Here is a 15,670-nt window from a genome sequence, read left to right as displayed (position 1 = left end):
GCGGAGGAGGGCGACCAAGATGATCAAGGGTCTAGAAACCAAATCTTATGAGAAATGGTTGATTGAGGGAGCTGGGTATGTTTAGCCTGGGAAAGAGGAGACTGAGAGGAGATAGGATATCCCTCTTCAAATATCTCAAGGGCTGCCACATGGAAGAGGGAACAAGCTTGTTCACTCCTGCTCTGGAGGGTAGGACTTGAACCCGTGGCTTCAAGTTACAGGAGAGAAGATTCCCGCTAAACATTGGGAAGGACTTTCTAACCATGAGAGCTATTTGACAGTGGAACGGTCTCCCTCCAGAGGTTATGGACTCTCCTTTCTTTAAGCAGAGGTCAGATAGCCACCTGTTATGGATGCATGAGCTGAGATTCCTGTATTGCGGGGGGTTGGTCTAGAGGACCCTTGAGGTCCCTTCCAATTCTACAATTCTATGGTGCTATTTTTTTTTAAATCAATTGTGTGTTATATAAAATACACATATAACTTCATATTTTTAAAAATCAGTTTTTATTGGATCTTTTAACAAACAGCAACAATGAGGTTAAGCCTGCCTGTAGCCCATACATCAGTTTGACACTGCAAAAAGACGACGATATCCAAGCTTACAGGTGTTTTTCTCCAAAAAAGGTCACAACTCTGGTTCTATAATTCTATACTGGGCAGTGCAGATTTCCTGAAGGTGCAAAAGGGGGGCGGGATAAAGGATTAGGTTCGTGTTTGTAAATGAAGAAGGTCTGTGTTACATCGAATCAGACCACTGATCCACCCAGCCTAGTATTTCCTAGGGGTGGGGGACCTTCATGAGCCCAAACCCCAAAGAGTTCCTTGGGCAGAGGGGTTGGTTGCTAAATTACTCCAGAGAAAATTGTAACAGGAGACACCTGAAAATCCTCAGCACCCTTAAACGAACGACAGCTCCCAGGGTGATCTGGCGGAAGCCATGGCTGTTTATTGTGACATAAGAGTGCTTTAAATGTACAGTGCAGATGGGACCTTTGTTGGATATCACCTGTACTCACTTCATAGGGTGCCTTTGAATGCAACAAAGTCTACAGCCTAATAAGCAATAGCTAGGACACGGCTGAAATACAACGTTTAATCTTTTTCATTCACGGATACAGTAATACACCAGAATCAAAACTGCTTCCAAAAAATTTCCAAGCCCCTTTAGCAATTTGTATTTGCCTGATAAACACTGGCACCTGGTGATGAATGTAACTGAAGTTTAAGTTCGAGTTTCCAGTTCAACCCCCAAAAAGCTCACAAACTCTTGCTAGTCTGCACAATTTATTCCGCCTCTACTAAGCTGATGGGATAGACAAAGAGCTACTCAAGTCCCCGCACCAAATATTGGAGGACCCTGAAATTTCACTCAGTGCAACCAACTTAAGACTACTGTAATTCCAACCTCTGAAGGACTAGAAACTTGGTAAGCCTAAATTCTCTGGATGCCTACACCCAGTGTGGCCCAGCATACAACGTTCTAATGCTCACTTGTTTTATGTTGAAAATTGCTTCTCACTGTGTGTGTTCCTCAGCAACATTTGGTTAATATACAGTGGTACCTCGCATTAAGAACTTAATTCGTTCTGGAGGCCCGTTCTTAACCTGAAAACTGTTCTTAACCTGAAGCACCACTTTAGTCAATGGGGCCTCTTGCTGCCGCCGTGCCGCCAGAGCACGATTTCTGTTCTCATTCTGAAGCAAAGTTCTTAAGCCGAGGTACTATTTCTGGGTTAGTGGAGTCTGTAACCTGAAGCATCTGTAACCTGAGATACTACTGTAATGAATTGGTCCACTGCTCTGTAGATTCCTTCCTTGCCAGAAGCTGGAAGCAGGCTATGAAGAAAGGAGTTTGCCCCTATCCCACTCTCGAGGAGGAAAATGAAGTTTCTGGATTGGCTACACTAAGCTAGGTAAAGGTAAAGGGACCCCTGACCATTAGGTCCAGTCATGACCAACTCTGGGGTTGTGGCGCTCATCTCTCTTTATTGGCCGAGGGAGCCGGTGTACAGCTTCCGGGTCATGTGGCCAGCATGACTAAGCCACTTCTGGCAAACCAGAGCAGCGCACGGAAACGCCGTTTACCTTCCCACCGGAGGGGGTACCTATTTACTTGCACTTTGACGTGCTTTCGAACTGCTAGGTTGGCAGGAGCAGGGACTGAGCAACGGGAGCTCACCCCGTCGCGGGGATTTGAACCGCCGACCTTCTGATCGGCAAGTCCTAGGCACTTAAATCTGTGCTTTTAGTAGTCAAAGCACATCTCGGTCAACCTTACGATCCTGTGAGGTCGCTCGGTGTTATCGCCCTCTGCACTGAATGTGGCAGCAGAGGGCAGGTCGAGGATGAAGGAATAAATGGCTTGCCTCAGGCCGCTGAGTGAACCTGTGGCAGAGGCGAAGCTTGAATGGGGCGACAGCTGCTGTTTCTCAGACCAAACTACCTCGCCGGACTGTTGCAAGGCTGAAATGGGAAGGGTGCAGAAGAGAGACATGACTCGCACCCAGAGCTCACCGGAAGAATGACAGGATAAGGAAAACATAATTAAATGAAAATCCTACAGCTGCAATCCTCTGCTGCCCTCAAAGGAAGGCTTGTGTGTGGTGAGGCTCTGGCAAGGACACAGTACAGGCTAGTCACATCACAAATAATTCTGGGAACTGTAGTTTGTTAAAGGTGTTGTTAGAAGGCCCTTCACAGAGCCACAGTTCTCAGAGTCCCCTGTGAAGAGGGATTATGAAACCGCTCTGGGAATTGTAGCTCTGTGAGGGGGGAATGGGGGTCTCCTGACAACTTTCAATACCCAGAGAAAACCACAGCTCCCAGAATTCTTTGGAAGAAGCCATGACAGTTTAAAGCACTATCAAAGCACCTTAAATGTGCTTTGGGAAAGAAAGAGACGCCCAAGATGCTTGTGGAGAAAAATAAGGAGAGGCCTTGTCTTGGCTGGATGCGTAAGGCCAAGCCGGTTTACTTTGCAGGGACGTGAAAACCTGCCTTATATCGAGTCAGAACATTTGTCCTTCTAGCTTAGTATTATTGACACTGATGCTCTCCAGGGTTTCAGATCCAATCCCTAGATAGGCCAAGGATTGAGCCCAAGACCTTCTGTGCCCAAGGGAGAGTTATGGCCCTTTCTAAAGAGAAGACCTTGTTCTCCATGCAAATTGGTTGCAGAATTGCAGCTGCAACCACTACACTACACCACCAACTGAACACCTTGTGTGATGACAGCAGCCACAGTTTGAGCGACAAGTCTTAGGCCAAAGATCTGCAGGAATCTGTGTGAGATGCTGATCACATGAAGGAATGACGCCAGAATATAATACAGGGGTCAGCAAGCTTTTTCAGCAGGGGGCCGGTCCACTGTCCCTCAGACCTTGTGGGGGGCCAAACTAGATTGGGGGGGGGGGAATGAACGAAATCCTATGCCCCACAAATAACCCAGAGATGCATTTTAAATAAAAGCACACATTCTACTTGTGTAAAAACACCAGGCAGACCCCAAAAATAACCCAGAGATGCATTTTAAATAAAAGCACACATTCTACTTGTGTAAAAACACCAGGCAGACCCCAAAAATAACCCAGAGATGCATTTTAAATAAAAGCACACATTCTACTTGTGTAAAAACACCAGGCAGACCCCAGAAATAACCCAGAGATGCATTTTAAATAAAAGCACACATTCTACTCATATAAAAACACGCTGATTCCCGGACTGTCTGCGGGCCGGATTTAGAAGGCGATTGGGCCAGATCTGGCCCCCGGGCCTCAGTTTGCCTACCCATGATATAATATGTTGAAGAGATTAGGAAGGGTAGATGTGGAACTGGGAAGGCTGGGCCTTAAGTTGTGAAGATGTGAACAGCAACAGAAAAAAAGAAAGTGTGAGGGGAAGTTCTGTGGCCCATCAGTGATGCTCTCTCCTAGTCCAAATAGTTACCAAGGTTCTCTCAGGTTGGACCTGCCCTAAAAACTGAAGTAATAAGTTCTCACAATCTCTCCTGCATTAATTTCTGCCTCACCAAGTACATAATTCCATCCCTTATGTGCTTTCTGCCACGTGCAAGGTGGCTTCGACTCTGGATGAACCCCTTTCCAGTGTCAGGCCATGTAGATGGTTCCTCTCGTGTTTAAGGAGGGATGCTTTATGACTAAACCTTTTCCCACAGTCTGTGCACTCAAACGGTTTCTCTCCCGTGTGGCTTCTCTGATGATTAATAAGGTTTGATCTCTGGCTGAAGCTCTTCCCGCATTCCAAACACTCGTACGGCTTCTCGCCCGTGTGAGTCCTCTGGTGGCCGATGAGGAATTCTCTGCGGCTGAAGCTTTTCCCGCACTCCAGGCACTCGTACGGCTTTTCGCCCGTGTGAATTCTTTCGTGGATCCTAAGAACCGAGTGGCAACTGAAGTTCTTCCCGCAGCTGGAGCACTTGTAAGGTTTATCTCCTCTGTGCGTTCTCTCGTGCGACGTCAGGCTCGAGCTGTTGCTGAACGATTTCCCGCAGTCTGTGCAGCTGTACGGCTTCTCTCCCGTGTGGATTCTCTGATGATTAAGAAGGTTCGAGCTCTGGCTGAAATTCTTCCCGCAGTCTAAACACTTATACGGTTTCTCTCCAGTGTGAAGCCTCTGGTGACGAACAAGGCTTGACCTAAAGCTGAAGTTTTTTCCGCAGTCTGTACATGCATACGGCTTCTCCTCCTGTTGAGGATCGGCGGGCTGTGAGAATTCTTTTTCACTTTCTGAGAATTTAGACGGTTTCTCTCCGGTCTGAGCTCCCTCTTGTTTACTGGGGGCTGAGCTGGAAATAAAGCTTTCCCCACAACTGGAACATATATGAAGACCATTTCCAGTAAGATCAGAGTCCTGGTTGAAGTTGTGTCCGCATTCAGAGCACTTATAGGGTTTCTCTCCTGCAGGGATTATCTGATGATCACTAAGATGTGCTTTCCCACCCAAGCTGGTTCCACAATCCTCTTCTTCTCCTTGGATGTTCTCCTGCTGAGGGGTTGATGTCCAACTTTTTGCACCATCTGTACACTGGCGTAGCTTTTTCTCAGTTTGTGTATTCTGGAAATCAAGGGTTTGGCTGAAGCTTTTTCCACAGCCAGGGCTCATCCTCGTATTCTTGTCCTTGTGCTCTCTCTCCTGGAAGGTGTTACGATTTAGGAGATTGTTACCATCTCTCTCCCAAATCAATTTTTCTCCTCCTCCTCCTTCTCTCCACCCTGGGTAGCTTCCCTCCTTCCTGTCTGCCCTTTGCTGACTTTTCGGCACATTTTCCACTTGAGGAAATGGGGGGAAATCCCATTTGGCTTTGTCCAATGAGCCACCAGAAAGTTCCGCCTGCGTCAATGCTCCTGGTTCAAGAGGCTTCTCCTCATTTTTGGCCACTTGCCTGTGCCCTGACAGAAAGAAAACACAATCGTGACATGAGTGACACCCTGCTGTGGAGACTTAAGCCACATTCACACCCTATGTTTAAAGCATTATGATGCTAATTTAAACAGCCATGGCTTTTCCTAAAGAATTCTGGGAGTTGTAGTCCATTAAGGGTTGTTAGGAGACCATTTTCCCTCACATATTCCCCTCACAGAGCTACAATTCCCAGAGTTCCTTGCGAAGAGGGATGGACAAGCCACTCCGTAAATTGTAGCTGTGTGAGGGGAATAGGGATCGCCTAGCAACTCTCAGCACCCTTAACAAACCACAGCTCCCAGAATCCACTTCTGCTTCCTGCCACTGCAGATTGCCCAATCAGCAAGGGTGCCGAGGAAGTACAAGGGCAGACATAACTGTCATCCCCATTCAAGGCGTCCCCCTTCACCAGTCTCCAAAATCTCCACTGCTAATTCATTCCCTGTTTAATGATTTCTTCTGGTATCTTCTTATGCTTCCTGCTGACCTTCAGGTGCATGACTAATAAATACTACTACTGGGTGGCGCTGTGGGTTAAACCACTGAGCCTAGGACCTGCCGATCAGGAGGTCAGCGGTTTGAATCCCCATGATGGGGTGAGCTCCTGTTGCTCGGTCCCTGCTCCTGCCAACCTAGCAGTTCGGAAGCACCTCAAAGTGCAAGCAGATAAATAGGTACCGCTCTGGTGGAAAGGTAAATGGCATTTCCGTGCGCTGCTCTGGTTCACCAGAAGCGGCTTAGTCATGCTGGCCACATGACCCGGAAGCTGTACGCCGGCTCCCTCAGAGAATAAAGTGAGATGAGCGCCGCAACCCCAGAGTCGGCCACGACTGGACCTAATGGTCAGGGGTCCCTTTACCTTTACTAGTACTACTACTACTTTCTTGTTTAACCAGGCATTTGAAGGTGGTTTTTCCTTTTTTCACACATTTTTATCATTTCATCTCCCCATTTTCTGTGTATTGCTTTTTGTGCACACTGCTTAGAAATGCCAATAATTAAGCAGCCATAAATAAATGAATGAATGAATAAATGTACTTTACCGGGTGCTCCAGTTACTAGCAGAGCCTATGCCAGTGGTTGGGACCATCTGCCCTGCAGGCCTAATCAGGCCCACAAGGTCTCCTCCTTTGACCCATCAGGCAGTTTGGGCCAAGCTACACCCACCTGCCCTGCAAGCATCATCATGCCTGACATCAGGTGTGGGGCGGGGAAAGGCACGGCTGAGCCAATAAGGGGGGGTTTGCAAACACCACCAATAAGCTGACTGGCATCGCCTGCAATTCCCCTCCCATCCACAGGCGCTGATTGTTGGCACTCGCAAAACGCTATGCCTTTTGCCAGCAGGATTCGAATTCAGACCACACAAGCAAAAATGGGTCACCGGACGTCCTTGCAATGCCAGGGGGTGGACAGGTGAGCAGCATCGGGGCTCTGAAGAATTACCTAGTGGCAGGTGGGGGCCTCCATCACCCACTGGCTTCTCTTCCATGTAGGGCCGTGCCTTCGTAATCTCCGAAGAGGCGAGTTTGGCTTTGGGGGGACCGGTTGCCTTCTTAAATGGCTCTGAAATCTGAAACACAGTGCAGGACACGGTAAGAAGATCTGGAAGGTTTAAGGCTGTTTGGAAATAATAATAATAACAACAACAACAACAACAACAACAACAACAACAACAATAATTTATTATTTATACCCCGCCCATCTGGCTGAGTTTCCCCAGCCACTCTGGGTGGCTCCCAATCAAGTGTTAAAAACAATACAGGGTTAAATATTAAAAACTTCCCTGAACAGGGCTGCCTTCAGATGTCTTTTAAAGATAGGATAGCTGCTTATTTCCTTCACATCTGAAGGGAGGGTGTTCCACAGGGTGGGCGCCACTACCGAAAAGGCCCTTGCAGAGAGCCAGTATGGTGTAGTGGTTAAGAGCAGTAGTCTCGTTATCTGGGGAACTGGGTTCGCGTCTCCGCTCCTCCACATGCAGCTGCTGGGTGACCTTGGGCCAGTCACACTTCTCTGAAGTCTCTCAGCCCCACTCACCTCACAGAGTGTTTGTTGTGGGGGAGGAAGGGAGGGGGGAATGTTGGCCGCTTTGAGACTCCTTAAAAGGGAGTGAAAGGCGGGATATCAAATCCAAACTCTTCCTCTTCTTCTTCTTCTCTGTCTGGTTCCCTGTAACCTTGCAATGAGGGAACCGCCAGAAGGCCCTCAGCGCTGGATCTCAGTGTCCGGGCTGAATGATGGGGGTGGAGACGCTCCTTCAGGTATACAGGACCCAGGCTGTTTAGGGTCAACACCAACACTTTGAATTGTGCTCAGAAACGTATTGGGAGCCAATGCAGATCTGCCAGAACCGGTGTTATGTGGTCCCGGCGGCCACTCCCAGTCACCAGTCTAGCTGCCGCATTCTGGATTAATTGCAGTTTCCAGGTCACCTTTAAAGGTAGCCCCACGTAGAGCGCATTGCAGTAGTCCAAGCGGGAGATAACTAGAGCATCCACCACTCTGGCAAGACAGTCCGCGGGCAGGTAGGGTCTTAGCCTGCGTACCAGGTGGAGCTGGTAGACAGCTGCCCTGGACACAGAATTAACCTGCACCTCCATGGACAGCCGTGAGTCCAAAATGACTCCCAGGCTGCGCACCTGGTCCTTCAGGGGCACAGTTACCCCATTCAGGACCAGGGAATCCCCCACACCCGCCCGCCCCCTGTCCCCCTAAAACAGTACTTCTGTCTTGTCAGGATTCAACCTCAATCTGTTAGAAAAAGGCCTTCCTGGATCAGGACCGAAATCCCTCAGACCTAGTGGTATTGTGGTCTCAGCAGTAGCCAGCAAGGTGGGTTAGGATCCTCAGCAACAGCAACAGGGACAGCTAAACTAATGGGCTCTCCTTATCAGCAGAGGTTGGAGGGGTTCCTTAGCTGTGATTCCTGCCCTCTGCCCTGACCTGCAGCAGCCTCCTTTTGGCTGGGTGGGAAGATCAAACCAAGCAACAAAAAAATCATTGGGTTGACATGGCTGACTTCCAGGCGAGGGAGGGGAGTGTGGGTGTTTGAGTTCTGCTTCTCCCCCCCCCCCCACTTTTAAAAAAAATACTTTTATTTTGCTTTAAACAAATACAGATAAATATAAACAACCAAAGTTACAAAGGAAAAATGCTTAATAATAGTAATAATTTTAGAAGACATCTGAAGGCAGCCCTGTTTATGGAAGCTTTTAATGTTTGATGCATTACTATATTTTAATATTTGGTTGGAAGCCGCCCAGCGTGGCTGGGGAAGCCCAGCCAGATGGGTGGGGTATAAATAATAAATTATTATTATTATTATTATTATTATTATTATTATTATTATTATTATTATCATCATCATCATCATCATCATCATTATTGAAAAAAGCTAAAAAACTACAAAAAATATCAAAGTACATGGCATAGAACATAAGCCATTATGGGAAAGAAAAAAGGAAAAGGGAAGAAGGAGGAGGAGGATGGGGGGAAAAGAAAAAGAAAAAGGGGGTGGGTACAAGAAAAGAAGAAGACGCTTCCATCAAGGTCACAACAGATCATTGTTCTTAACAATTCTAAACATCTGCATTCCATAAAATCCCTCATCTTGGTATCAGGGAACATTTCCCTATGCAGCATCATTCTAAACATAACCAGGTCTTTCTTGGTGAACCCTTATACCCTAGATAATTATTTAAACATTCCCATGCTTCTTTTAGCTGCTGGTTTGTGGGTGGAAGTGTGGTTTGATCATTAGTGCATCGCCAAAGTTTTCTATTGCTGTTAAGAGGGAAGGGGGCAGAGCTGTATTGTGGGTTATTACACGTTGCATGGGTTTTGCATGAATTTTCTTTTCTGTGGTATAATAAACTGATGCATATGTATCTCGAGATAAGCTACTTGGAGACTTTTAAGGTAGGTAAAGGTAAAGGGACCCCTGACCATTAGGTCCAGTCGCGGACGACTCTGGGGTTGCGGCGCTCATCTCGCTTTATTGGCCAAGGGAGCCGGTGTACAGCTTCTGGGTCATGTGGCCAGCATGACTAGGCCGCTTCTGGCGAACCAGAGCAGCGCACGGAAACACCGTTTACCTTCCCACCGGAGTGGTACCTATTTATCTACTTGCACTTTGATGTGCTTTCGAACTGCTAGGTTGGCAGGAGCAGGGACTGAGCAACGGGAGCTCACCCTGTCATGGGGATTTGAACCTCCGACCTTCTGATCGGCAAGTCCTAGACTCTGTGGTTTAACCCACAGCACCACCTGCGTCCCTTTTAAGGTAGGAAGCAATTAATCCTTTTTAATAATAATAATAAATGAGACACAGGGAGGCCATAAGAACACAGGCCGATGGTCCAGAATCATGTTCTCACAGTGGCCAACCAGATGCTGTCAGAAACCAGCAAGCAATAGCCGTCATGGCTAGAAGCCATCGATAGCCCTCTCCTCCCTGAAATCATGTTCTGGTTCCAAGGTTTATAGAAAACCCAACCTTCAGTAATGCTACTCCATACCTGAAGGAGCGTCTCCACCCCCATCATTCTGCCCGGACACTGAGGTCCAGCGCCGAGGGCCTTCTGGCGGTTCCCTCATTGCGAAAAGCAAAGCTACAGGGAACCAGGTAGAGGGCCTTCTCGGTGGTGGCGCCTGCCCTGTGGAACGCCCTCCCTTCAGATGTCAAAAAGATAAACAACTACCTGATGTTTAGAAGACATCTGAAGGCAGGGAAGTTTTTAATGTGTGACATTTTGATGTATTTTAAATCCTTGTTGGAAGCCACCCAGAGTGGCTGGGGAAACCCAGCCAGATGGGCGGGGTACAAATAATAAATTATTATTATTATTATTATTATTATTATTATTATTATTATTATTATTATTATTATTGTCATCATCATCATCATCATCATCATCCCACCAAAGAAGGCAGAGCTGCCGGCGTGTCGTCAGAGTCACCTGGGACGGCCAAAGTTAACAAAATTTCCTCACCCGACGCTCCTGCATCTCGACCTCCTCCTTCCAAAGCAAGAAATCTTCTGCCAGGGCCACCGCCTTGGCGCAGGTCTCAGGGCCATCGCCCCTAACCCAGCCCTGCATTTCTAAGGGCAGAATGTCCAGGAACTGCTCCAGAATCACCAGCTCCAGGATCTGCTCCTTCGTACGAGAATCAGGCTTCAGCCACCGGCGGCACAGATCCTGGAGCTTCCGCAAAACCTCCCGGGGTCCCTCGTCCTCCCGGTAGCAGAATTGCCTGAATCGCTGGCGTTGCCTCTCCTTTTCCAGAACCCCTCCTTCCACGCTCAGTGGAGAACTCTGACTTCTGGGGACTTTCCCAACGAGACCCAGCAAGGTCTGAGACTCCAGCTTTCCTCTCGGCCCACGGTTGCCGTCGGCGACGGCCTTCAGCGATGCTGAAGATAACGCCACGTCGTCCCGGCCTACAAATCCAGGCACCTGGGATTTGCCTCTCTCTGAGCCAGTTCCCTCCTGGGATTTCTGCCACTCCCAATGCTGGACCAAGTCTTCATCTAGCTCCCCTTTAACCAGCTGTGTGCCGACGCCAGACAGAAACCTCCCAGCCTGGCCGAGACGAGGGTCTCTTATTCCTTCCTCCATTTTCTCCCCTGGAACTGGCACAAGCGACGTTCTGGTCCGCCACTTTTATTCCAGGCCGTGCACCCTGTCCTGGAAGAAGTTGAAATGAGAATTGAATAAAAGCACCCACCCACCCACAAAATGGATCGAGCCAAGAGTCCATTTGGCCCAGAGTTCTCTTCCTGGCAAAGGCCAGCTATATGACAGGACTTCGCTGCTGTCGTTGTTCGTCCCTCCCACTTCCCCATGGAGGTTCCATTCAGCCATTGCTCCTTCTATTCCCAACGTTCAAAACACAAGTGTCAATCTTTATGTAGCCAAAAATATATATCGGCATGCTTGAGGAAACCCCAAGGTTTGCAAATGGTTCAAAAATATTCAGGCAGTTAAAAAAATTTTTTTTCCCAAAGGTGAGGAAAAAAACACACTTCCGAAATACTCCGCTGAAGTCTGAACATGATCTTTCTTTTAGGAATTACAGGGAATGAAATTAGAAGACTGTAAACTTTTTCAATATGCAGCCACAGCAGCAAGAATTCTACTGGCCCAGAAATGGAAACAAGAGGAGATACCGACAATAGAAGACTGGAGACTGAAGCTGACTGACTATGCAGAATTGGACAGATTAACCGGAAAAATTAGATATCTTCAAGACCAAAAGTTCATCGAGGACTGGGGGAAATTTGTTGAATATCTGAAAAGAACATGTGATGTGCAAACAACACTGGTGGGATTTCAAGAAGCACTGTGAAAACAGAGATATATTGTTAAAAAAACAAATAGGAGTGGGAGGGAAGTTTAATGGCAATATAAACAGAGAAATGTGTAAACTGAGAAATAATTATGGATGATTGTCAGAGAAGCCGAAGGAAGTCTAAAAAGAATCAAATTTGTGAAAATTTGGCATAATTGTATTTTTGTGTTGGAAAATAATAAAAAATATTTTTTTTAAAAAAGAACTCTGAACATGCTCAGAGGCCATGGAGTGCTGACTGACTGTTGGGGAAGGTGGCTATCACAGCTCATAGCCCTTTGATTGGCACCTTGATAAACAAGTCCCAGGCCATTGTGGCTGTTATTACTCAGTTCTGAATAATGCAAACATTATTTCCATTTTGGCAAGGGCAAAGAGTAGAGAAATAAGTCTTAGGAGCTGCTGTAACTTGCCACAATTTTTAATGTGCTTTCAGGAGGACCCTTTTCGGAGCTGTTTTCCGCTTCCGTAGCCACGCAGGGTGGAGACCCGACCCACCCAGATGCACACTTACTTCTCCCACAGGGGAGTAGCCAGGATTTTTGTTGGGGGGGGCAGGTCTTTTGTTAGGGGGGGCAGAACATTAGCTAGCTATGTATTTTTATTTATTTTTGGGGTAGCCACCCCTCCCTGGCTACGCCCATGCCTGGGAGTAAGCCCCACTGAGCCCTGCAAAATATTTACTACTTGAGTAGTAAGTGCACCAAAAATGGGAGCACAAAATCTCCTTTTTACCTGGGAACGAAGTCCACCGAATTCAATCATACACGCTACCTTGTAAATCAGGTTTTCTGATTCTTGAAACAAATAATGTCAGTACCCGTTTGTGCGTGGAGGGGAGAGACGCAGAAAACAGCTGCGTTTGGCAATACTTGGGACACAATCCGGTGCAAAATCTGCCTGCCTGCCTGACGTGTACAGGTAAAACTATGGAGTATGGGGAGCCAGCCTTGCCCCTTTCCTTTCAAGTGGCCTGAAATGAAATAACCAGTCCAGCCAGTTTTGGGTTCCTCCCCCCACTCCTGGTAGGCTGGCACCCTTACTTGCCCCTGCCTGTTCTGCAACCATGTGGGGAAGACTTGCCTGGCTGGAAAATTAGCTAGTCTGGCCTCAGGGCACTGTCAAATTGGGGGCAGGGGGTGGAGATGGGAGGGGGGGTCTCCTTCAGAGAAGCATAAATATGCTTCTAAACATTTTTTTTATTGTTAATAAATTATATAAGAATAAGTATACATGACCTGTATCTTAATATGTGATTTTATTTCACACTGTATATTGTTATGCGTTTGGGGCAGGGAGGAACAGTCTGGGTGTTATCCCCGGGTCCCTTCAAGCTCTGTATCTGTGGGGGTAGAATCTGAGAGTCCCATGGACTGCAAGAAGATCAAACGCATCCATTCTAAAGGAAATCAGACCCGAGTGCTCACTGGAAGGACAGATCATGAAGTTGAGGCTCCAATACTTTGGCCACCTCATGAGAAGAGAAGACTCCCTGGAAAAGACCCTGATGTTGGGAAAGATGGAGGGCACAAGGAGAAGGGGACGACAGAGGATGAGATGGTTGGATAGTGTTCTCGAAGCTACAAACATGAGCCTGACCAAACTGCGGGAGGCGATGGAAGACAGGAGTGCCTGGCGTGCTCTGGTCCAGGGGGTCACGAAGAGTCGGACACGCCTAAACGACTAAACAACAACAACAAGAATCTATGAGGGGAAAACTTGCCTAACCAGTTCTTTTTATTGAAGTAATGGCTTTGGCTGGCTAGCTCAGTTGGTTAGAGCAATAATGTCTTTGCCTGGTGCAGAAAAGGCTTCAAAGAAGAAGCCAGCCAAGCCGCTCTGGGGGAGGCCGTTTCGCAATCATATTCCCTATTTAGTACGTTTTTATTTCTGCCTTCCCTCCAAAGAGTTCAGGTCCTACCCTCAAAACAACCCTGCAGGGTAGGTCAGGCTGAGTGACTGCAACTGGCCCCATGGGGCCCTGTGAGCTTCGTGGCTAAGAGCAGGGATTGAAAAACTGGCTGGTTCTCCCTGGCGGGTGGCAGGGGGGGAAATCCACCACTCAGCACAACCACAAAACCACCATACGTCAATTCTCTCACCCCATCCACACAACACATACCCATAAGGAAATCCCACTGAGATCAATAGGTTTACTCCCAGGCAGATGAGTACATATGCAGGCTGACCAGCACCAAGCAGTGACTTGCAGCACAAGTCTACCCCTACCAAATTCAACGGGGCTTGGTTCCATGTGAGCAGGCTCGGGCTGGCAGCCTTGCCTCGGAGTAAAGACGCACCAGGGTGGGCCGTTTATGAAATATCCGTGCGCAGCTCAGTCAGTGGAGCAGAACACTTTTAACCTCAGGCTCGGGGGTGCGAGCCCCACGTTGCGCAAAAGATTCCTGCACTGCAGGGGGTTGGACTAGATGACCCTTGGAGTCCCTTCCGACTCTACAATTCCGCGATTCCTCGCCCCGAACCGATCCCCTCGCCTTCCCCTCTCTCTGCCCATCCGTGCGCCTTGCTCTGCTGCACGGTCCGCGGATGGGAAAGGAGGACGGGGGAGAATTCTTTGGAGACAGTCCCCATCCCGGGTCGTTGGCCGACACAGCTCCATCCGTCCACGGTCACGGATTTCCTGCTTGGCGGCTCCCTCTCCCTCCTGCTGCTGCAACTGGGGGGTCCCACCTCCCTCCCAGGCTCCTCCACTCACCTTTACCTGGCGAGATTCCCCAACCTTGTGCGCCCCTCGCGCATCGCAGGTCCAGCGCGCGGGCGCCTCCAGGTCGCTCCCCGCAGGAAAGGGACCTCTCTCTCTGTCTGTCTCTCTCTGAGGTAGGTGGGTGGGGTTGAAAGCTGGCCAGAGAGATCGCAGGATCCTAGAGAGACCGAGTTGAAGAAGGCGAGGCCAACTCCTCCTTCCTCCTCTTCTTCCTCCTCCTCCATCACCGTGGGAAAGCGCCCATTATATTTCCCACCCTTTCGGATAACTACGCGGGGCGCTTTCCCTATCCTTTTGGCATCGCCTGAGTGTGCGTTTCTTTCCAGCTCCAGGTCATATAAAAGGCATTACACACCCACACACACCCAGATCAAAACCTCTGTTAGAAGATACAGCAGCAGGACAGCCGGTGCGGTTTTTTGTTTAGCCACTTGGCAACCTTGTTCACACGCTCAGTTCCCGGGGAAAGATGCTCAAACGGTTAAACAAGCAGAGCTGAAATTCCTAGAGAGAGAAAGCAGGAAACGTGATTGGGTAGCTGCGATAATAAAAAGAGGGAAAGGAAAGGAGCGAAGCAGGAGGCTTTTTCCTGTCCCTCCCGCTTTAGGGAGAAATGCCTTTTTGGTGCAATTGTGGGCTGCAGATCCCGGCTCCCGGAAGGGGCTGGACAAAGTGGGTGAGTGGTAGCAGAGGAAGGGATATCTGAAGGGTCTGGGGTGGCAGAAGAAAGAACACCCGCCCCATGACTGGTGCAAGAAGAGGGAGTCGGTGGGGTTACAAACACAGGCACTCCAGAGATCAGGGAAATGCAAAGCTACGCTGAAAATCAGGAACTGACTAAGCAACATCCTGTAATAAAGGGAAATCTGCCCTTCCCTTATGGGGGACACAAGAGCCCATAGAGTCCTTTGCAGGTTCTCCATTCAGTCGGAGAAAAGAACAGAGGTCAGCCAGAGAATATTGAGAAGCAAAGCAGCTTGTAAGCCTGATCTTTATTAAACTGTTGCAACAGGGTGCCCCCTTCAGGCCCTCTGCCTGATTCCCTGTAACTTGGTTTCTCGCAAGGAGGGAACCGCCAGAAGGCCCTCGGAGCTGGACCTCAGTGTCTGGGCTGAACGATGGGGGTGGAGACGCTCCTTCAAGTATACTGGACCAAGGCCATTTAGG

The 15,670-nt window shown here is 48.5% G+C and overlaps 1 protein-coding gene across 3 annotated transcripts; it reads right to left on the bottom strand.

The window, feature by feature from the left end:
* Positions 1-488: 488 nt before the first annotated feature.
* On the bottom strand, positions 489-14,960 carry LOC114592181 (uncharacterized). 3 transcript variants are annotated; one of them, XM_028720148.2, is made up of 4 exons: positions 14,495-14,960; positions 10,419-11,114; positions 6,871-6,997; positions 489-5,411 (listed from the first exon to the last, which is right to left on the bottom strand). In XM_028720148.2, the coding sequence occupies exons 2-4, from the start codon at positions 11,043-11,045 to the stop codon at positions 4,051-4,053; spliced, it is 2,115 nt and encodes a 704-aa protein (XP_028575981.2). In that variant the 5' UTR covers positions 11,046-11,114; positions 14,495-14,960; the 3' UTR covers positions 489-4,050. The 3 variants fall into 3 exon arrangements, with proteins under 3 accessions (XP_028575981.2, XP_077777716.1, XP_028575982.2); XM_077921590.1 differs by having other exon boundaries at positions 10,419-11,109; XM_028720149.2 differs by having other exon boundaries at positions 14,501-14,960.
* Positions 14,961-15,670: the final 710 nt, after the last annotated feature.

The sequence above is a fragment of the Podarcis muralis genome, chromosome 2, assembly GCF_964188315.1.
Source record: "Podarcis muralis chromosome 2, rPodMur119.hap1.1, whole genome shotgun sequence".
NCBI classification, from domain to species: domain Eukaryota; kingdom Metazoa; phylum Chordata; class Lepidosauria; order Squamata; family Lacertidae; genus Podarcis; species Podarcis muralis.
Note: the sequence above shows the minus strand (reverse complement) of the source record. Positions and strands in the feature narration are given on the sequence as shown.